The 18,240-nt window shown below is 41.9% G+C and overlaps 2 protein-coding genes across 10 annotated transcripts in view; one reads left to right on the forward strand and one right to left on the reverse strand.

Moving 5' to 3' along the window:
- TGM4 (transglutaminase 4) overlaps nt 1–5,313 on the forward strand; it is a 38,536-nt gene extending 33,223 nt beyond the window's left edge. Inside the window, exons 13-14 of the mRNA XM_048511808.1 lie at nt 1,207–1,343; nt 4,649–5,313. Of these exons, the coding sequence (XP_048367765.1) occupies nt 1,207–1,343; nt 4,649–4,790 (279 nt within the window). The 3' untranslated portion in view covers nt 4,791–5,313. The remainder of the gene's footprint in view (nt 1–1,206; nt 1,344–4,648) is intronic.
- A 1,361-nt stretch (nt 5,314–6,674) lies between these two features.
- ZDHHC3 (zinc finger DHHC-type palmitoyltransferase 3) overlaps nt 6,675–18,240 on the reverse strand; it is a 47,952-nt gene continuing 36,386 nt past the window's right edge. For 8 of the 9 annotated variants that reach the window (XM_048511816.1, XM_048511814.1, XM_048511810.1 and 5 more), the window contains one exon: nt 6,675–11,037. In XM_048511816.1, coding sequence (XP_048367773.1) covers nt 10,804–11,037 — 234 coding nt within the window. In that variant the 3' untranslated portion in view covers nt 6,675–10,803. Of the gene's footprint in view, nt 11,038–14,877; nt 16,921–18,240 lie in introns of those variants that run through there. The other variant, XM_048511819.1, reaches the window with a different exon arrangement.

Raw genomic sequence — 18,240 nt, forward strand, 5'->3', positions numbered from 1 at the left:
AATCTGAACAGTCTAAAGAGAAGCTTTGGAGAAGAGACCTACAACACACTCCCTTTGCCATCAGGTCAAAGGCTCACATATGTGCCCTGCTTTTTGCCAAGGATATTCCCAGACCAGCAAGAGAGAAGCACACTTGGGCAGGGGCGTAACGAGGCAGCCCTGGGCAAACTGTAGCCCTGGGCAAAACCTGAGTTGGATGCCCCCCCCCCATGGGCGGCCACTCCACCATGACCAATTTTTTTTTTGCACCAGGACATTGGTGCCTGCAGGGGGTGCATTTTTAGACATATCAGCACCAAAATTTCACATTCTTTGCTAAGGAGATGGGGGCTACCCTTTTGAGGGTCCATAACTTTGGACCCCCTAAACCAAACTGCACCAAACCTTGGGGTTGCCATCATGACAGTCTCCAGATGATACCCTGAAATTTTGGTGCTGATACGTCCAAGAATGCTCTCCCTGCAAGAACATCCCAAAATTTGCCCAAGAATCTTTGTTCTGCATTGAGTTTTCTGCATTGCTGTCAATGGGGGTTGCAGGCTGGGGGGGCACATTTCTGAAGGCACAGTCTCAAAACTTTCAGGGTCTCATAAGGAGACTGCCCTAATGATACCCCCCAGGTTTGGTGCAGTTTGGTTCAGGGGGGCCAAAGTTATGGACCCTAAAAACTGTAGCCCCATCTCCTATTAGCTCCCATTGGAAACAATGGGGGATAGGGGCACCCCCTTTGGGAGTCCATAACTTTGGACTCCCTGAACCATAAGGGTAGCATAAGGACAGTCTCCTGATGATACGCTGAAATTTTGGTGCCGCTAGCCTAAAAACTGTGCCCCCTGCAGGCCAAAAATTGAAAACCACTAAAATACCCAAAACCGAACCCAGCATTTTGATGCCCCCCACAAGGTGATGCCCTGGGCAGCTGCCCACCTTGCCCAATGGGCATTACGCCAGTGCACTTGGGCAATCCTCATCTAAACCCCAAAACGGGGTGGGGGGTGGGGAGAGATTATTCTGTCATTCATCTGAAAAAGGAAGGAAGAGATTATTTCCTATCCTGCTCAGTCAGTTATGTTTTACTCCTTCAGTGTCCATTCGTGGATGCTGAAGAACATGACTCAGTCTCATTTGTACTATTTACAGGCTACACATTTTCTGTATTGTCTGTAATCTGGTCTCCTTTTCTGTTAATTCCTTTTTGTTTTGCAGATGCCAGAAACTGCAAAGATTAATGAAGATTTTAAGTGTGCGTTTGTTTTCAAGAACACACTGTCCATTCCCCTGGAAAACTGCAAACTGCACGTAGAAGGCTTGGGCTTCTTCAGAATGGAAACATTTGATCAAGGGTATGTGCTTAAAAGATGCTGCTGTAGACAGAATCAGACCTGGAGTTCCAAGGGATGAGAGTTATTTAGGGATTGATCAAGTTGCTATTGGTTTCATAGCTAATGGCTCTGTATACTGAATTTTCACCCTCTTCTGTAGAACTCGGGTCATCCAGTGAAGTTGGCAGGCAGTAAATAAAATTATTACAAGTGGGCACCTGCAAGAACTTGCAGGGGCATCTTATTCTCCCCTCCCCTGCTATTAATTTTTTCTCTTCCTTGATAGCCCCTATAGCCTCATATCTCTTTACTTCTTTCCTTCCTATCCACCAGCCAACCTACTTTTATATGTTCTCTGTTTTCAATTTCACCTCCTTCCCTTCCTCTGGCAGCCTCTTGGAACCTAGGAAAACTGTGGTCCAGTTGTGTGATGCCAGCCACTGAGTTAAGCAGAATTGCACAGTGGGGAACCTGGAAAGACTTGAGATGGGTACCTTATTTCCCCCATATCCCATCATCCACACTCTTTCTTATTTTCCTCCTCCTGGCAATGGTCTTCCTCCCTCCCTCCCTCCCACCAGCCAGCCTACCTACCTACTTTTATATGTCCCTGTCTTCAGCTATCCTTTGTTTCTTCCCCTCTACCCAGGAAAACTATAGCCAAGTTCTGTGGTAGAAGTCATCGGGTTGGACTGGGACATGCTCAGTTATGCAGTGGGGAACCCACAGGGATTTGCAAAGGGGACTTCACTTTTCCTCGAATCTCTCTCCTTCCAATATTTCCTCTTTCCTCTGCTGGATGCCCCTATAACCTCAGTTTTCCTTGGTTCCTTCTCTCCTCCCCCCCCCCCACCCCGATTTTATCTGCCTTCCCAGCCTAAGCTAAATGTATTAATTACATTAGTTATATCCTTCCTTTCTCCACAATACGAACACAAAGCAGGTTACATCATTTTCTTTTCCTTCGTTTTATACTCACCACAACCCTGTAAGGTAGGTTAGACTGAAAGCATGAAAGCCAGGACTAGATGAGTCATGCAAATTGGTGGCAAGTTGCCTGGTGATTGCTGCCAAGTCTGACCCTGATGAATCCTCCCTCAAAGGCCAAGATAATCAGGAAAGGGTCCTGCCCCTCCCACTGCCTTTTCCTGGCTGGAAACCAAGGCTTGAAGGCTATTAAATCTGCTGTGATTGCCTAGCAACATGCACTAAGGACATCAGTTTCTACAAAACTGCAGGCACTGCTTCTATTATTCTGGAGGATATTAGCACCTCATTTTTTAAACTATTTTTTTTCCTGAAAACCTGGCACTTTTCTCAAATGTGTTGAAATCTCTGCCCAAGCCTCTGGATTTAAGAATCTATAGATGATGCCACACTGAGAATTATATTGATGTGGAACACTTGATTTATGGAATTCACTGCTCCAGATTATTGTGCTGGACTTTTCATTAGATGCCTTTTAAAAACCAGATGCATGGAAAAGAGACCTATAATGACTGCTAGCAATCTGCCTCTGAGCACCAATTGATGAGGGCCAAGCAGACGGCAAGGCTGTTGCCTTCATGCCTTATCCTGAATGCTTCTGAGTGGCATCTAGTTAGTTACTGTGATGTTGTTACAGATAGGCCTTTGGTCTGATTGGAAATGAGATAGAATTATGCATTCCTTCCACCACTATCTGCCACCCATGGAAGAAAGAGCTACCTTTAGTGTGCACATGATTTAGATCAGGGGGAAAGTCCTTCACCCCCTCTCCTCCCTCCTGCAATTGCATTTCATTACAAAAAAGACCCGACAGATTAAATCAATAGAATAAACGGGGGAACCTACCGTATATACTCACCTATAAGTCGACCCGAATATAAGTCGAGGCACCTAATTTTACCACAAAAAACTGGGAAAACTTATTGACTTGTGTATAAGTCTAGGGTGGGAAATGCAGCAGCTACTGGTAAATTTCAAAAATAAAAATAGATACCAATAAAAATGTTTTTGAATATTTATTTCAAAGAAAAACAGTGTGGTATCAACAATAACTTTAAAAGTTCTGAAGTGGAATATAGAACTCTCACAGACGGTATCTCTTCAGAGTTTCATAGGGAAGACGCTCAATAAGATCCCCCTTTTAAAAAGTCCCTACAGGTTCTCCTTCAACACAGATAGCCTATCATTACACAGTGAAGATGCTTGCGTGGTGAGGCAGCCGCTGCCCCAACGCAAGTCTTTTTTGCAGGTCTGCAAGCTCAGCCGTCCACTCGCGTATAAGTCAAGGGGGGCTTTTTTCAGCACAAAAAATATGCTGGAAAAGTAGACTTATACGGAAGTATATAAGGTACTCCACCCAGTCTGAGGGTACAAAAAATAAACCAGCGTACTATATATAGGCAAATAAGTGCTCTATTTAATAGTGTCTCATAACTCTTAAATATTAATAAAGTACATAACATACAAAATACATAAACTATGAAACATACAAGAAGACAATGTCATACATAAATGCAAGGCAGCCAGCCAGTACAAAAAGGTCCTATAGAAAATTGAGAATGCAGTAGCTTGGTACAGTAGTCTTCATGCAGGACAAGTTGGTTGTTCTCTCAGAAAAAGTCCACAGAAAGTTAAGAGCACAAAAATCAATGCAGGACGCACTGGGCATTCACGCATGCAGAGCAGAAGCAGGTAAGTCACAGGTAAAGGATAATGTGCAGGACGCACTGGGCATGAGAAGTCCTCAGCTTCAGTGTCTGTCAATGCACATGTATGCATTGCACACAGATCTAGATTGGGCCTGTTGTCCCTGCAGTTGCAACAGCCCAATCCACCAGGGGCCAGTTTTGCAGTGGCCAGGAATGGTGCCATAGCCATGCCACCTCCAAAGGAGCATCAGGAGGAGTAGGAAGCCAGAAAAACAGCAAAGATCCAGACTCACTGAAAAACCCCTGCATAGTTCAGTGGGATGCATCTGCCTTTCTGCCAGCAAAAGGGGGTATTCGTAGGATGAAAGACTACAGGAAGCCGACTAAGGTTAGCTCCATCCCTGAGAATGCCCCCAGAACACCCCCACCAGTGCCAGAGCAGGAGGAGCACCAGCACTGAAGCTCTCTGGACATCACACTTTAGCACAACTCCCCTGTGCTGAAGGATGTACCCCTGTGTCGGCATCCATGCCTGTTTTGTTGGTGCATGTAGCCCTGACGCTAGCGCAGGGGTCACGCTTCTGCCAATGTGGCTTTGCCCCGCCCTCCCGCCTTCAGATTGCACTGTCAGAGTTATCACGTGTAATAATATGTCTATGTTTGTGGTTTTGCTTCTCTTTCCCTTTGTAGGGACGTGGCTCCTGGCGACATCTTTAAATCCAAAATCATATGTACTCCAAGGAAAACAGGGATCAAAAAGATAGTGGCCAAACTCAACTCGACCCAAGTGAAAGGGATAACCGTGGAAAAACTTATTACCATCACGGGATAGAGGCAATCCCCAAATCCAACATGTGGTGGCAGTCAGAGGCTGCCACAGAGCCTTATTGACACTGCTAGAAGCTTTGATGGCAAGAGAGAAACGCTAAGAGAATTTAAGTAGCTTAAGGGTGTAGCTGTTTTGATTCTAGCAAATGGGGATTTAATAGAGATTATTCAAATCTGCTCTTACACGTGTATAGATTTGGCAGTTTAAGATGAGTAAGAATTTGGAGTGGACATAATATCTGCGGCTTCGGTGTGAGGGACCAGCATTGTTTTCCTTCAGCAAACAATTTAAGGCTTTGTGTGAGGCTAATGACATTTGCTCCTTCACGTGCTTTTGGTTGATGTAATGGTGGCTTTGCCAGCAGCTAATTCTGCTGTTAGCATTTGGTTCCCCAGCATAATGTGTAGCTGTGTGTAGCCTACTTTACTTTATTTGGTGCATTATGTTCTTAAGTTGGCTAGGAGACATTTATATTCTGTGATAACAAGTACAGCTTTAGAAATTAAATGCCAAATTTAAGAAGAAATGGTGTGACCCTGTTTCTTGTGCATGCTGTTTCCCTTCTGGACCTCAACCAGGCAAGCAGACAACCAACTCATAAGTTTATTCCTTAACTGCTATACATGTATTGCCCCCAGGTGACAGTTTCAAGAGGAGAGGTGATGGCCCAGACTTCTATCTTGCTTAGAAAACCCAGGCTATGCCTGCTCTCCCTCTCCCTCTCTCTCTCACACCAGCCAAATGTGAGTTGAGCTAAATTTCCAGTGGCTTTATTATTTACCCTTTCCATTGATTAGCAGAAGCAGAGGAAACCATGTATATTTGCATATTGCACAGGATACATAATTCTGCCTATCTTGGTATAGAATTGGTATCCAGTACACACTGGATCTGGGAGGTTTTCACCAGTAAGAAGAAGAGTTTGGATTTCTATCCCGCTTTTTTCAACTGTATGGAGTCTCAGAGCAGTTCACAAAGGCCTTCTCTTCCTCTTCCCCCAACAGACACCTTGTGAGGCAAGTAAGACTGAGAGAGTTCTGAGAGAATTGTGATTAGCCCAAGGTCACCCGGCAGTCTTCATTTGTAGGAGTAGAGAATCAAACCCGGTTCTCCAGATTAGAGTCCCCCTGCTCTTAATCACTATACTACTTCAAGCAAATCTTCAAAGTCCTTTGGAAACCTAGAGCTGGAAGGGTCCTCAAGGGTCATCCAGTCCAACCCCCTGCATAATGCAGGAAATGCAAAAGTAACTCCCCCTCACCCTGCAACCAATGACCCCTGCTCTATATCCAAAATAAGACAAAAAGCTCCAAGATCCCTAGCCAATCTGGCCTGGAGAAAAATTCCTTCCTGATCCCAAAATCAGCATTATTCAGAACCTCCAAGAATAGCCTGGGGCAGAATGAGAGGTCCTTTGGGGGGGGGGGGGGGGGGAATCAGTGACTCTCTCTCTCTCTCTCTCTCTCTCTCTCTTTCATACACACACACATGCCCCCAATAGATCCAAGACAATGGATGCTGCTTATCCTCAGTTTTACATTGTGGTTTTAGAAGCTTGGCAATGAATTTCTCCTGGCATCAGATTGACTTAGGACATGGCATTTGCCCAAGTCATCACTACCTACAGAGTCTTCCTGTGTTGCCTTGTCATGCTTGGATTGTAAGAGAAGACCTGCAGCATGCCAAGAGGTGGATGGCCCACTTTACCCGGACAACAGCCTGAACAGCCTTTAAAATCTTCTGTGAAGCCCCTGTGACATATATGCGGAGTGTATACAAGCTTGGCAAAGATACGACATGGACAGAAATTGATCCCAAATGTTCCCAAATGTTCCGTAAAAAGAATCACAGCAACCATAGAGAAACATAGAGAAAATAAGACTGAGATGAAAATATTTGATTCTTTTAATAAGTAGTTACTCAATTGAAATCAGAAAATAAGATACAAAGAGCAAAAATAGAACACCGAGATCTGTAAATACATACACTCTTTAATTGCATAGGAGAGCTTCAATAAATTGCTCATGAAAACACCAGAAGGCCTGTCTTTGTATACACTAGGGCCTAGGCCCAGTGGTGGAATTCAAATAATTTAACAACCGGTTCCGGTGGTGGGATTCAAATAATTTAACAACTGGTTGCATACAAGCACCATATTGACAACCGGTTCTGCTGAAGTGGTGCGAACCTGCTGAATCCCACCACTGACTAGGCCCCAGCCCACTGTTTATTAAAGCTTTTGAGTTCAGGCACTCCTCAGCCTGCCAGGATCCAGAACAGCTGCATCTCATCTTCAAGATACACAGCTACATTAGAACACAGCACATTAATGCACGGGTTGGATGCGTAACAGTGCAAGCATACAGGAGAACATCTTCCCTTCCCCCAAGCAGTGAGCCTCAGCCAAGCACTTAGGCAAATACTTCTAAACTAAACCTGGAGCTTTTGAAGGAAGGCTTGTTCTGTTGGGTTCAATGAGGCTACTCACAGTAATTAGCAATACACCTAGTAATGTAAACACTGGATCCCAGAAACTGAGGCTATTTGGTTTGAAGTACCTTAAGCGGCAGCCTGAAAGGTTATCTGACAAACAGCAAAAAGCAGTACAACTCAGAAGCAGCACAGTCAGACATCAGGTTAATACCAGGTTCCTTTTTTTTTTTTTAAACAATTATTTGGTCTGATAGATAAAGCTTTAGAAAAAACCGTCTGGACCCAAATAAGGCACTTTCAATGAAAGAGGGAAAGAGAGGTCCTACAATCAGGTTCCACTTGACATTTACTCCTTGGCTTTTCCACATCCATTTCGCTGCTTTATTGTTCCCAACTGTGCACAGAAAACAGAGTAGCAATGAAGAAAGCCAACAAAAAGCCTCGAACTGTAACGTGAGAAGCATGGCAAGGCTCCCAGGCCAGCTCTATCAATCATAAACATATGCCACAAAACTACCAGGAGAAACAGTCTCTTGCTTTGCCACCACACCTTCCAATAGGCAACATCACAGCAGAAATCTGTTTGTTGTCAGATAATTCTCTCTTGGCTTAAATTTGCTCCTTGGCAATGCATCCTAACATTGTCAGATAATATTACTTACACACTTCCAAAACACTTTGATGACATCACACGCTTCGGTCTCCTTAGTTAACATATAACAACTGCTGTTATATTTTCAACTGGAAGCATATACCACAACAGGTCAATTTCAAAAGGCAATTTTGAGGTAACGAGTGTTCCCCACATGAACAGTAAAGTAAAAAAGAGGGTACCGTAATTAGAATGTATGTTGCCATTGCTGAACTCATTACAAGCAGCAATAAATCATATCACTCTTGAGTTGCTTGGCCTGCCCAACAGATTCAGCAATAAAATGCAAAGTCTAATCGGTATCAGTGGAAGACAGATTACTGAAATGAATGTGATTTTTCCACTCAGACAACTAGAACACATAAGCTAGGATTCACAGTCAGTAGCATATGTGTTCAACTTCCATATCATGTGAGAACCATCAAATGTTCACAGGCACTGATACATTATTTGTGAACATTCTTGACAAATAGCTTATTTTACACAAATGTTATTATAAAAATACCCAGTACAAAGGGTTAAAAAAAAACCCTTTGCCACACAACAGAGATATTGATAATAATACTTGGGTTCAATTTCTCAACTCTCTTTGGCTCACAAAGTATGTAACTAAATGGCTCAGTGACATTCATTGAACATTCATAATTTTCAGAGGCCTTTACTCTGGGCCCTCACCTTCCTCCTGGTAATCTGAATTAAGCACCAACTTCTATAATATTTGGAGAGTCATATTTTTCATTATACTTTTACTTATTTCCATTTATACTCCCTTTAAAATAAAATGAAAATGTTATTTTTTTTTTCATTTCTGAGCAGCACTTTTTAATCCCTTATTGCGTTATAATCTTGCTTTAGATCCAACAAAGTTTTTTTTACCTCAGGGATACTTGAGCCTTACACAGGTCAGGTTCAGGATCCTCATCCTGTGTGTCAGTCATATGTATTTGAGATTCCCCTCCCCATGCACACAATTCCCAGTTCAGATTGCAAATGTGGTGTGCCTGGAGAATGACTGCAAGGTTCCCCTTATACCATTTTCTGGACCTGAAACAGTCTGGAGAGGTACTCCATGGCCTGTTGGGGAAACCTACGAAAGTCATTTCCTTTGGAGGATCCCCACAGTAGAGTAGGATACAGGATAAGAGCATTTCTTCCTCCCCCCCAGCCTTTCGCTTCCGCCCACTTCTCCCAACCGGCAATGTTGAAAAAGAATCCTCAACATCAGTGGGGTGTTGGGACATGACAGGAAAAGAAAGGGCAGCTGCGGCTGCAGCTCCTTCCCACTCTATTGGGGAGTTTAAAAAAGGTAAGTGCACTGGATTGTTACCTAATTTGATATCAGGCTTGTGATATTTCTCCCTTCTAATGCGTGGAATGCTTACAAAAGTCTCTTAGTCCCTGAACGGAGAACTGTTGGTAGCTTTTTAATTTCTTCCATGAAAGATAGATGCAGCCTTCAGCTTTTCAAGAGGCTACAGTTCTATATTCTAAATAAACTAAACTTCAATAGAAGTTAATTTTTTTAGGTGATATAGAGGAACAATTTCAGTAGCACACATTGGAAGGTTTATGAGATCCTTCCCCTCCCCCCCCCCCACCCACTGCTACCTCTCTAATAGAAATATCCTTTTCCTTCCATGATCCAAACGTTTGATGCTCTCTTGAGTTAGTCAAGTAAGAAGGGGGAAAGAGAAAAAAGGCTTATGATTGGGAAAACCAAGCAGATGGCTTCCCAGTAGAGTCACACAGGTCTCTGATACTGGCTTGTCTTGCATGAGTGGCAGCTGTAAGTGCTAAATAGGGCCATTGATACTCACCCATCTGATATGCAGCATAAGGCACAAATACATCTCCTCTGACAGAGCAGAGAACTCCCAACGTTGAGGAAGAAGTTGAAAAATCCACTCAGCTAATCTGAAAACACTTGTTTCCAGATAGATATCCTTCTTTCCCCAAAGATTTCTTGGGAATGTGTGGTGTCCCTGACACTGAGATTAATTGGTCCCCTTCAGAGGTAACCAGAAGCTATGGTCATAGCTAGGCCATGTGAGTGCTCATCACCCGAGCCACAGTGATAAAACAGGTGAACCATTTTTCAAAAAGCTGCACTGCAACTTTCAAGCTTCTCCTAAGGCTACAGCCACTGATCGTAACAGCACCATCCAAATTCTCCAGTCTCCAACAAACAGGCTACAAACCTATAAGATGTGGACATAATTCAGCCATAATGTTTGTAAAACATTGATCTTATTGATCAAACTTTCAAAGATCAAAATCCCAAATCCGGCTTTTACCTACCACTGCGACCTTATCTATAATGAACAATCATCAATTTTCAAAATGCTGGTTTGGCTAAAAAGTGGCCATTGTCCTTCATCTTTGTAGTTCTTTTGATTAAAAAGCAATCCATTGTTGGTATGAAAACCAACTGTTTGCACTTTAATACTTCCCTGGGGGCCATTCAGATGAACAGAAACCTTTTGTATTAATGGAGCAACAATAAGATTTCTCCGGTCTCTCAAAATCACGTGGCTGAACTTGGAAGTTTTGCACTTGTCTTGAGTTTCTTGGACAATCTCCACATGCCATGAGATTCAAACAAAACCCCAAATGGACCTCAGAAATGCACTTGGCTCAATAGTTTTCCTGGGAAACAACATAGTTATTGCATACTTTTAGAAAGCAATTGTTAACTTTACAAACTGTTTGTATTTCATTAAATGGTTATCATAGCTCAGTTAAACTGTGGTCATCATCAGTAGAAGAATAGCATGGGAATTTGGTTGCATTGCTTTATTTTAGTATGGTCCTTGGCTACTGGGAACACCGTAGCCTCAGCGGCTTCACGCATCATAGTTCCTTAAAGCTAAGTCTCAAGTGCACAGATTTCAAAAGTATGCAGACATCGTTAAGGACACTTAGCATATTCCTTTAACACACTTGCACAATGAACTCTTGATCAGAAAGCTGCTCAAAAGCTTCCTGGGCCGCCCTCTCGGATGGCGCAACCGTTGCTGTCCCTGATGGTGGAGCGGCCTCACAACTCAGGTCTGAAAAAGGACTGCACCACCGCAGCGAAAATTCACCCCCGAAAGCCAGTTTCATCCCTTCCCAGCCGACGACTCTTTCCCAAGTGGGCTCCTGTTTTTTAAGTCGCTCAATGCCCTGTGGGAGACAGAACAGGTTGATTTGTTACACTGAACACCCGAGAATCTGCGACATCTATGTGCCATTTCATCATATTAGGAAAGTGAAGCTTCCCACAACCCCCCCCCCCCCCGCCCAAACAGCCTTGAGCCATAAATGAAGAGACCATTGACTTGGTCAGGAAAATACTGTTTAGGTAAAACTTCTCAAGGAAAAAGCCACAAATTGTGCACACGCAGGACTGCCTGATATCATCCGAGTTCAAGGCTTCTTAAACATGGCTATGGATGTTTTAGGTCTGTACCTAGATTTACACTGGTATGATCAGCTAGCGATCACCACAAAAAAAGGCAGCAAACTTGGGTCTGCATCACTTGATCTACCAGCTGTTGTGCCTTTTCAGCACTTTGCTTCCACGTTCTCTGACAGAAGAGTTTGTTCTAGGGCTGTCAGTCAACTGAAGAAATCTTAGGCAATTTGTCACATGACTTTTAATCAAGCTGCTTAAATTTGTGCACTGATAAAGAGTTCTGAACCAAAAAAGAACTCTCTTGGTGTTTAATGACACAAATGAATTACAACAGGCACCACCTCAGAAGAGTGGCTTCCTGCTCTGTGAAAGGAGAAGGCATGTCTTCAAGATGGTGCCCACAGATTTTGAAAGAATTTCCATTTTTAAACACTTAACGATTTGGGGAGAAAAAAAATCTGTGGCCCAGTTGATTGAGGCACCTTTTAAAATCAATTAATCTATTTAATCAACTAACCTTTGCAGCCCATACTTAATACAAGTGTGTTTTTTAAAAAAACTTCTCCATAAACTATCTTGAAAAAGGTGTATACAGTCTCCCTCCTTTCCTGCATTACTGAAGCTTAAAAACAAACACCGAATTTACTTGCTCCTGCAGAAGCATTTGGCCAACTTTGTATTTCACAATCCCAGAAGCCAAATCTCAGCTCTACCCAATCCCCTCAAACCAAGCACTTTTCACAGCATTTCACTTACAGGTAGATGGGGCAAATGTCAGGCTGCTAATTTTTTAAAGCTTGTTGCTGTTTAAGGAAAAGCACATGGGCACAGGAAACAAACATACACACACAAAATCACAACAGGGATAATCAAGACACAAATATGAAACAAGAAACAGCTAGGCCTCTAGTTTAGACACACCTTTTTATCTTCTTAATGATGATGATGCCTTCTGTAAAATGCCAACATTTGAATATCAGTACCAAGATTTGGAAAGAATGGGACAGGCCTTCATAGATTTATATACATTCTTTTAACAGAAGCTTTCTAGAAAATGTTAAGCTTCTAACCATTACCCTTAAAATTACTAAAGGCGGATGGGAGTTTTGTCGTAAGCATAAAATGAGAAGGGGACCATACTTGGTTTTCCATTTCTCATTTTAGGTTTACCAGGCAGTACAGCTCAACAAAAGCTACCCTATGTGCAACAGCAGAGATTTCAACCAGAGACTCTCACGGGTCAGAGTCATCAATGCTAGCAACTTCATCACACTATCTCAAATATTAATTAATATGAAATGGAAGCTATTACAAACGCATACGTTATTTAACAGCAATTTAACCTTTCCCTTCTTGTACCCCCCCCCTTCCCCCTCATGTTGTCCCTTCGTGTTTTCCCTTTTTCTGTGTCCTTCTGTCTCCATTCCCCTGAAGGAATAAAATTGATACTAATTGATACTATTGTCATTCTTGGTTCATGCCTGCCTTGTTGAAATGTTCTTCCCAAGGTAAAATATTTGATTAAGGTGTCATCTGTATATAGCAGGTATTAATTTAGTTTTCATGTTTCTAAATTAAATTTAAACTTGGTATTTATATATTTGTACATATATACATGCATGTGTACATATATAAAATAATAATAAATTGTGTCAACCACACTGAGCCTCAATTGCTGGGGATGGGGGGGGGGGGGCTATACATTTTTTAAAAAGATGTTTCACTTCTAAGGTTCCATTCCCTTAGCATGTAAAAGTGCATCTAGCAGATCAATTTAAAGACAGCACTTTGGGCAGCACTGGGTAAAGATGCCTCCAATTGATTAAAACACTGAACTTCTCACATTTGGAAAAACCAGATTCACTTATTTGCAAAATGCATGGAAGGAAAGCCCTCTTATAGGGGGGAGAGGATTGCCCTCCTGGACCTCAGCTAAGAGGATTTCCATGATGTGAACCTACTTTTGGTTTTTCCATTGAGATGGTTTCAGCAGCCGTGTGTATGTCGTGTCAAAGTCCCACCTAACTGATGGACATCCCACAGGGTTTTAAAGGCAAGAGATGCTAAGAGGTGGCTTGTCATTGCCTGCCTCTGCGTCATGGCCCTGATAACCCTTGGAGGTCTCCCGTCCAAATTCTAACCAGAGCAGGCCCTGCTTAGCTTCCAAGAACTGGTGAGATCAGGTTAGACTGGGGCCATCCAGGTCAAGATATAAGTTACTGTAGGCTTGCAATAGGAATATTGAGATTGTGAAACTGCAGGATAATTCCTCTTACATCTAATAGTGGAAGACCAATAAACATTTGTGCTAGAGATCCCACTGTAGAAAGGATCCACAAGACAGGCAGATGCAGCTATAAACACTGGTAGTATTACATTGATTCAATATAACTGAAGGAAAAGTGAGTGTTATCTGTTCAATCTCTTGCAATGCTAACTGTTTACAAACAGTAGTTGTTATAAAACCTAGTCTAAATAACTCTCAAAATGTGTCAAAACAAGCCACTATGAGATACAAGCATACTCCAGTTTCGCTGGAGTAATGTTGTACTGAAAGATATTCATCAGCCTTGCCCCACAAAGAATCAGACCACATATCTTTTTGCGACTAATTCACAGTAAGGTAGCATACTCCAAGGGTTTCTTGTTTTTACATATGACACTATGTGAAAATACTATTCTTTCAGGTTTATCCATCTCAAAAATCTGACCAAAACAAGGATACAAAATCATTTTTGAAACAAATTTTCAAAGAACTTCAAAGGAAAAATTAAAAGGAAGGGGGCAGGGGAAATCTATAATCCTTTAACTTCCTGAAATGCCAGAGGATTCCTTTTTAAATAATGCACAGAAACCAGGAAATGGGTGGAAACTAGAAACAGTACAGCACAGCTGTTGTAAGTCAGTACAGTATCAAAGATGATGGCGTCATGCTAAAGTTCAAGACCATGGTAAATACCTATAGAATGTCTGACAAGTTGATTTGTTCAATGGGGGTTTGTAACAAATGCCTAATAAAGGTTATGTGATGACGACTTGTTCCACTAGCAAAAGTAAAGGACTTGAAAGACCATTTCAAAACATTGATCAAGTCTTCCAAACAACAAAAATGCATTCTTACTTAAAAAAAATAAAACCGTTGGACAAGATTAGCAAAGCTGAAACCCTGCGCACAGTTACCTGGGAATAATTTTCAGTGAACTCAGCAAAAAGTTATTCCTACATCATCTGTAGGATGCCTGAAAGAGTAAATTCTTCTTTCCCAACTGCTAAGAAGTACATGATTTCTAAAATCATCTTTCCCCCCAAATAAATTTATAGTATTAGACAAGTACACAGTGAGGCCAGCTGATCCACCACATCCATTTCTATAGGACAGCTACTTTAACATACTATCATAGATGCAGGATAGATTCAAGGGCAGAAATAGTTACTCACTCACTAGACAGTCAACAACTAATTTAAAAGTGAGTGAAGCAGCCAATAGTACATTATTGATTATAAATGTTGGTTCCATTCTTTTAAACCCAAGTTCTAATTCTTCAGTCTTTGTCTTTCCAATATCTAGTCTGCAAAGTAAAAGAGGCTGAAAAAAAAAAGACAAGAAACAGTGTTCAGAAAAAGTTTATTGCATTTGTGGTTTTTTCCCCATATGGAAGCATTGACAGAATTGAAAAGATGCAGGATTCACATAACTTTCAAAACAAGACAGATCCATTAGCCTCCTCCACTGGCTTCCCTCCCATCCCATGGCTTTGATTCAGTGGAAAGAATAAATTCAGGGACACCGCTTATTTGCAGTTTTACATTTTGGGAGATTTTTCATCAAATCACTCTGATGGTTCCCAGTCAGCCAGTAATACTAATCCCCACCCCCTAAACATATGCTTGTGATCTAAAACACGTAGCAAAGCTCCTGCCTAGATACAGGAGCATTATAGACTTGCAACCCAATTTGGGGGGGGGGGGGAGCGAAGGCAATGGTGGAGACAGTGGGGCCCCACGCTGGCAGATTTGCCCTCCCTGGGCACTTACCCTGGCAGAGAGGCAAATCAGCCTGCGGGTGGCCACCACAGCCTCTTGGGCTTCTCCAATATGGTGCAGAGCACCACCACAGTGCGCCTGCTGGTATAGCAGGGGCGTTCTGGAGACTGGGGTGGAGCCAATATTAGATGGCTTGATTCCTTGAACTGCCTCCTGGGATGCTGGTGTCCAGCGGCGGGGAGTCTTTTTTTGTTTTTGTGTTTTTGTCTCCCCACGCTGCCAGAATGCATTATGGAGGCGGCAGGGCAGTGCTGCAGTGGCATGGTCCCTGCCCCCCCACCCCCACCCCAGGGCTCCAGATTGGGTTGCCAGTCAGTTTGGGTGTTCTCAATTTTACCCGTTTTTGTTTTCAAAGGAATGCTCTCTCTACACTTCCAACCTTCCGGTTCATACTGTGCACAAAGTTTGCCATCCACACAGTCATGACAGAGAAGGCATGCATGAACCTTTAACACTTGACAATTCCCCCACTGCAAAATATATAATATGTATAAATATAAAGGAGAATAAACATTTACAGAGCTATAAAAGACTGGTAATGCTAGTGATGAGGGGGAGGGGCAAATACAATCCTGTCACATTTACCAAAATTGTCTGTGCTTGGGTTTTTATATCTAGGCCTGCAAGTCACTTCTATACATGCTCACCTTTCATTAGCCTCTCTCTCTTTTTTTTTTGTCCAAACTAATGGACATTATCTGATTATTCTATATGTTTAACTAGAGATTTCTTCTTCCATCCTCAAGTGTAAGGCATTAAAATCCATATACACAAAACTCTCCATCACTTAACCCAGGAAGACAACATTTCCTGCTAATCAGGAAAAAGCTATGGTACCCAACAATTGTAACCAAGAGTGTCCAAAATGAGATGAAAATAAGGTGAACAGCATCATCAGTATCAACCGGTCCCTGCGCAACATGACTCCTGTTTTCCATCTTTTAGTTCTTAGTACGTCACACTTAAATTCAAGTGGTGGAAATGCCATAAAGAAAGAGACCCACTGCAGGCATCACCTGAAAGCCAAGGAATCCATGTTTATGCAGGAAGGTAGGGCTGCTGATATAGACCGTCATTCAGATGTCAACCACGGTATAAGGCTACTCAGTCAATATAGGTGAGTTCAGAAAAGAAATTCCCCTTTACATTAGTTATGTCATACAAAAAGCAGACAGGAAAATAAAACCAAACAGGCCAGTGAAGTTAACCAGTTAAAAAATAAACATAAAAAAAGCTTCAGCCACCAGAGAGAGAGAGAAAGAGAGAAAGAATTACCGAAAATTTTCAGAATACAGGATGGTTTTTTTTCTTTTTGCTGCCGTGTCCAGCCATTTAATATACTTTTTAATATAAAAAAGTTTTGCCTTTTCATTTGAAACATTCATGTAAAATGACCGTAGTGCTGTAAATGTGGATTTTGTTTTAGTGGAAAGGCTGCTCAGGAATTCTTAGACCACATACTGATATGGGTCTGCTTTTCCTTGGTCTGGAGTAGCAAATGGGCTAAGCCAAACTATAGAGAACGGATGGCCAAATACTGCTTTCATGTTCATCCATTTTGTTTTTTTAGCCCATCTTCTCTCTTCTTTTTTCAACTGTTCTATTCCCTGAAAACAGAAATATGACATTTTCAGACAGGAACTTGTTTTTGGAGTTCTGGTTTCGGGGAAAGGGGCCCCTTTTAAGCTACCCTTCATCAACAGTTTGGAACAGGAAACAACAAGATTCATTTCCTGAACATCTCCCTCTTCTTTTAAATGCAAAAATAAGAAAAATTCCCCACACCTATGCAATTCATAAATAAAGCTGAGAGGAAAATGATACAAATGCTCATGAAACTTGGGGGGGAAAGTGACAATCCCTTCATCCCAAGAACAGCTTGATCAGGCAGTTTTACATTTGTATGAAAAGCCTTCATTATTCTTGCCCTCCTCCAATAGTTGCCGGTCTGCACCCGCAGTTGAAGGGGCAGCTTAGCTTTAGGCTTTTGAAGTTTCATACTGGGCAAATAGAGGCTGCCAGCAGGGAAAAGAATTGGAGGATAAAGTACAGGCATATCAATGGGTGAGAAAAGGATCACACTGTATTAGTGAAGGCTAAAACGGGTGCAAATACAGAGCCTTTGAGTAGCAGTTTGTTAGTTGATCCCTTCAGTGTTAGAATTCCCATTCAACAGACTCATTCGCACATGCATGGTTTTCATGGTTACAAATGGGGAACAGTGCAAGAAGTGTTGAGAACTATATTTGTCACACAGGCTAGCTTGGGAGAACCTCCATGCTTTCTTCTTCCCAACCACAGTAAAGTAAGAAATCATGACACAGTCAAAAAATAACACTCATTTGAGACATAAAATGTTGCTGAAACACCAAGGAACAGTGACCATGAGCATCCTGAATTAAACATATACACAAGTATAAAACTGCCTAGAATTTCCAAGAAGGTGGTATCTACTTTTTGGAAGAGGGATTTTTTGAAAAGGGAGGGGACAAGTCAAAAGGAAGCCCAATGAAAAAGTCAAGAAAATCAATACCCTCCTGGAACATTGGAAATTACTCAAAAACACTATACGAGGCTGAGATAAAACAAGTGACTCAAATTAGAATGGCTATGAATTAGATCAAAAGGAAGCCAGAATGAGTAAATAACAGCAGCATTCTTTGAATAGTGGAAATCTTGTCGAAATAAAGGAAATTAAGCGTACATGCACAAACACCAGCAAAGACGTATAAATTGATAAAAGCAATGAAAGAGTTTGAGAAGCAAACTGTGATAAACAAGGCAACAAATTTCTTAACACACAGCAGGAGAAAGAATTTTTTAAAGTGCAATCTTAAATAGATTTCTATCTTTCTAAATCCATTGCTCTATTTAGGATTGTACTGGAATTGTAAGAAAATTACAGAAGCAAGGCAGAGAGACGGCAG

Source organism: Sphaerodactylus townsendi, linkage group LG11 (assembly GCF_021028975.2).
Source record: "Sphaerodactylus townsendi isolate TG3544 linkage group LG11, MPM_Stown_v2.3, whole genome shotgun sequence".
Taxonomy (NCBI): Eukaryota; Metazoa; Chordata; class Lepidosauria; order Squamata; family Sphaerodactylidae; genus Sphaerodactylus; species Sphaerodactylus townsendi.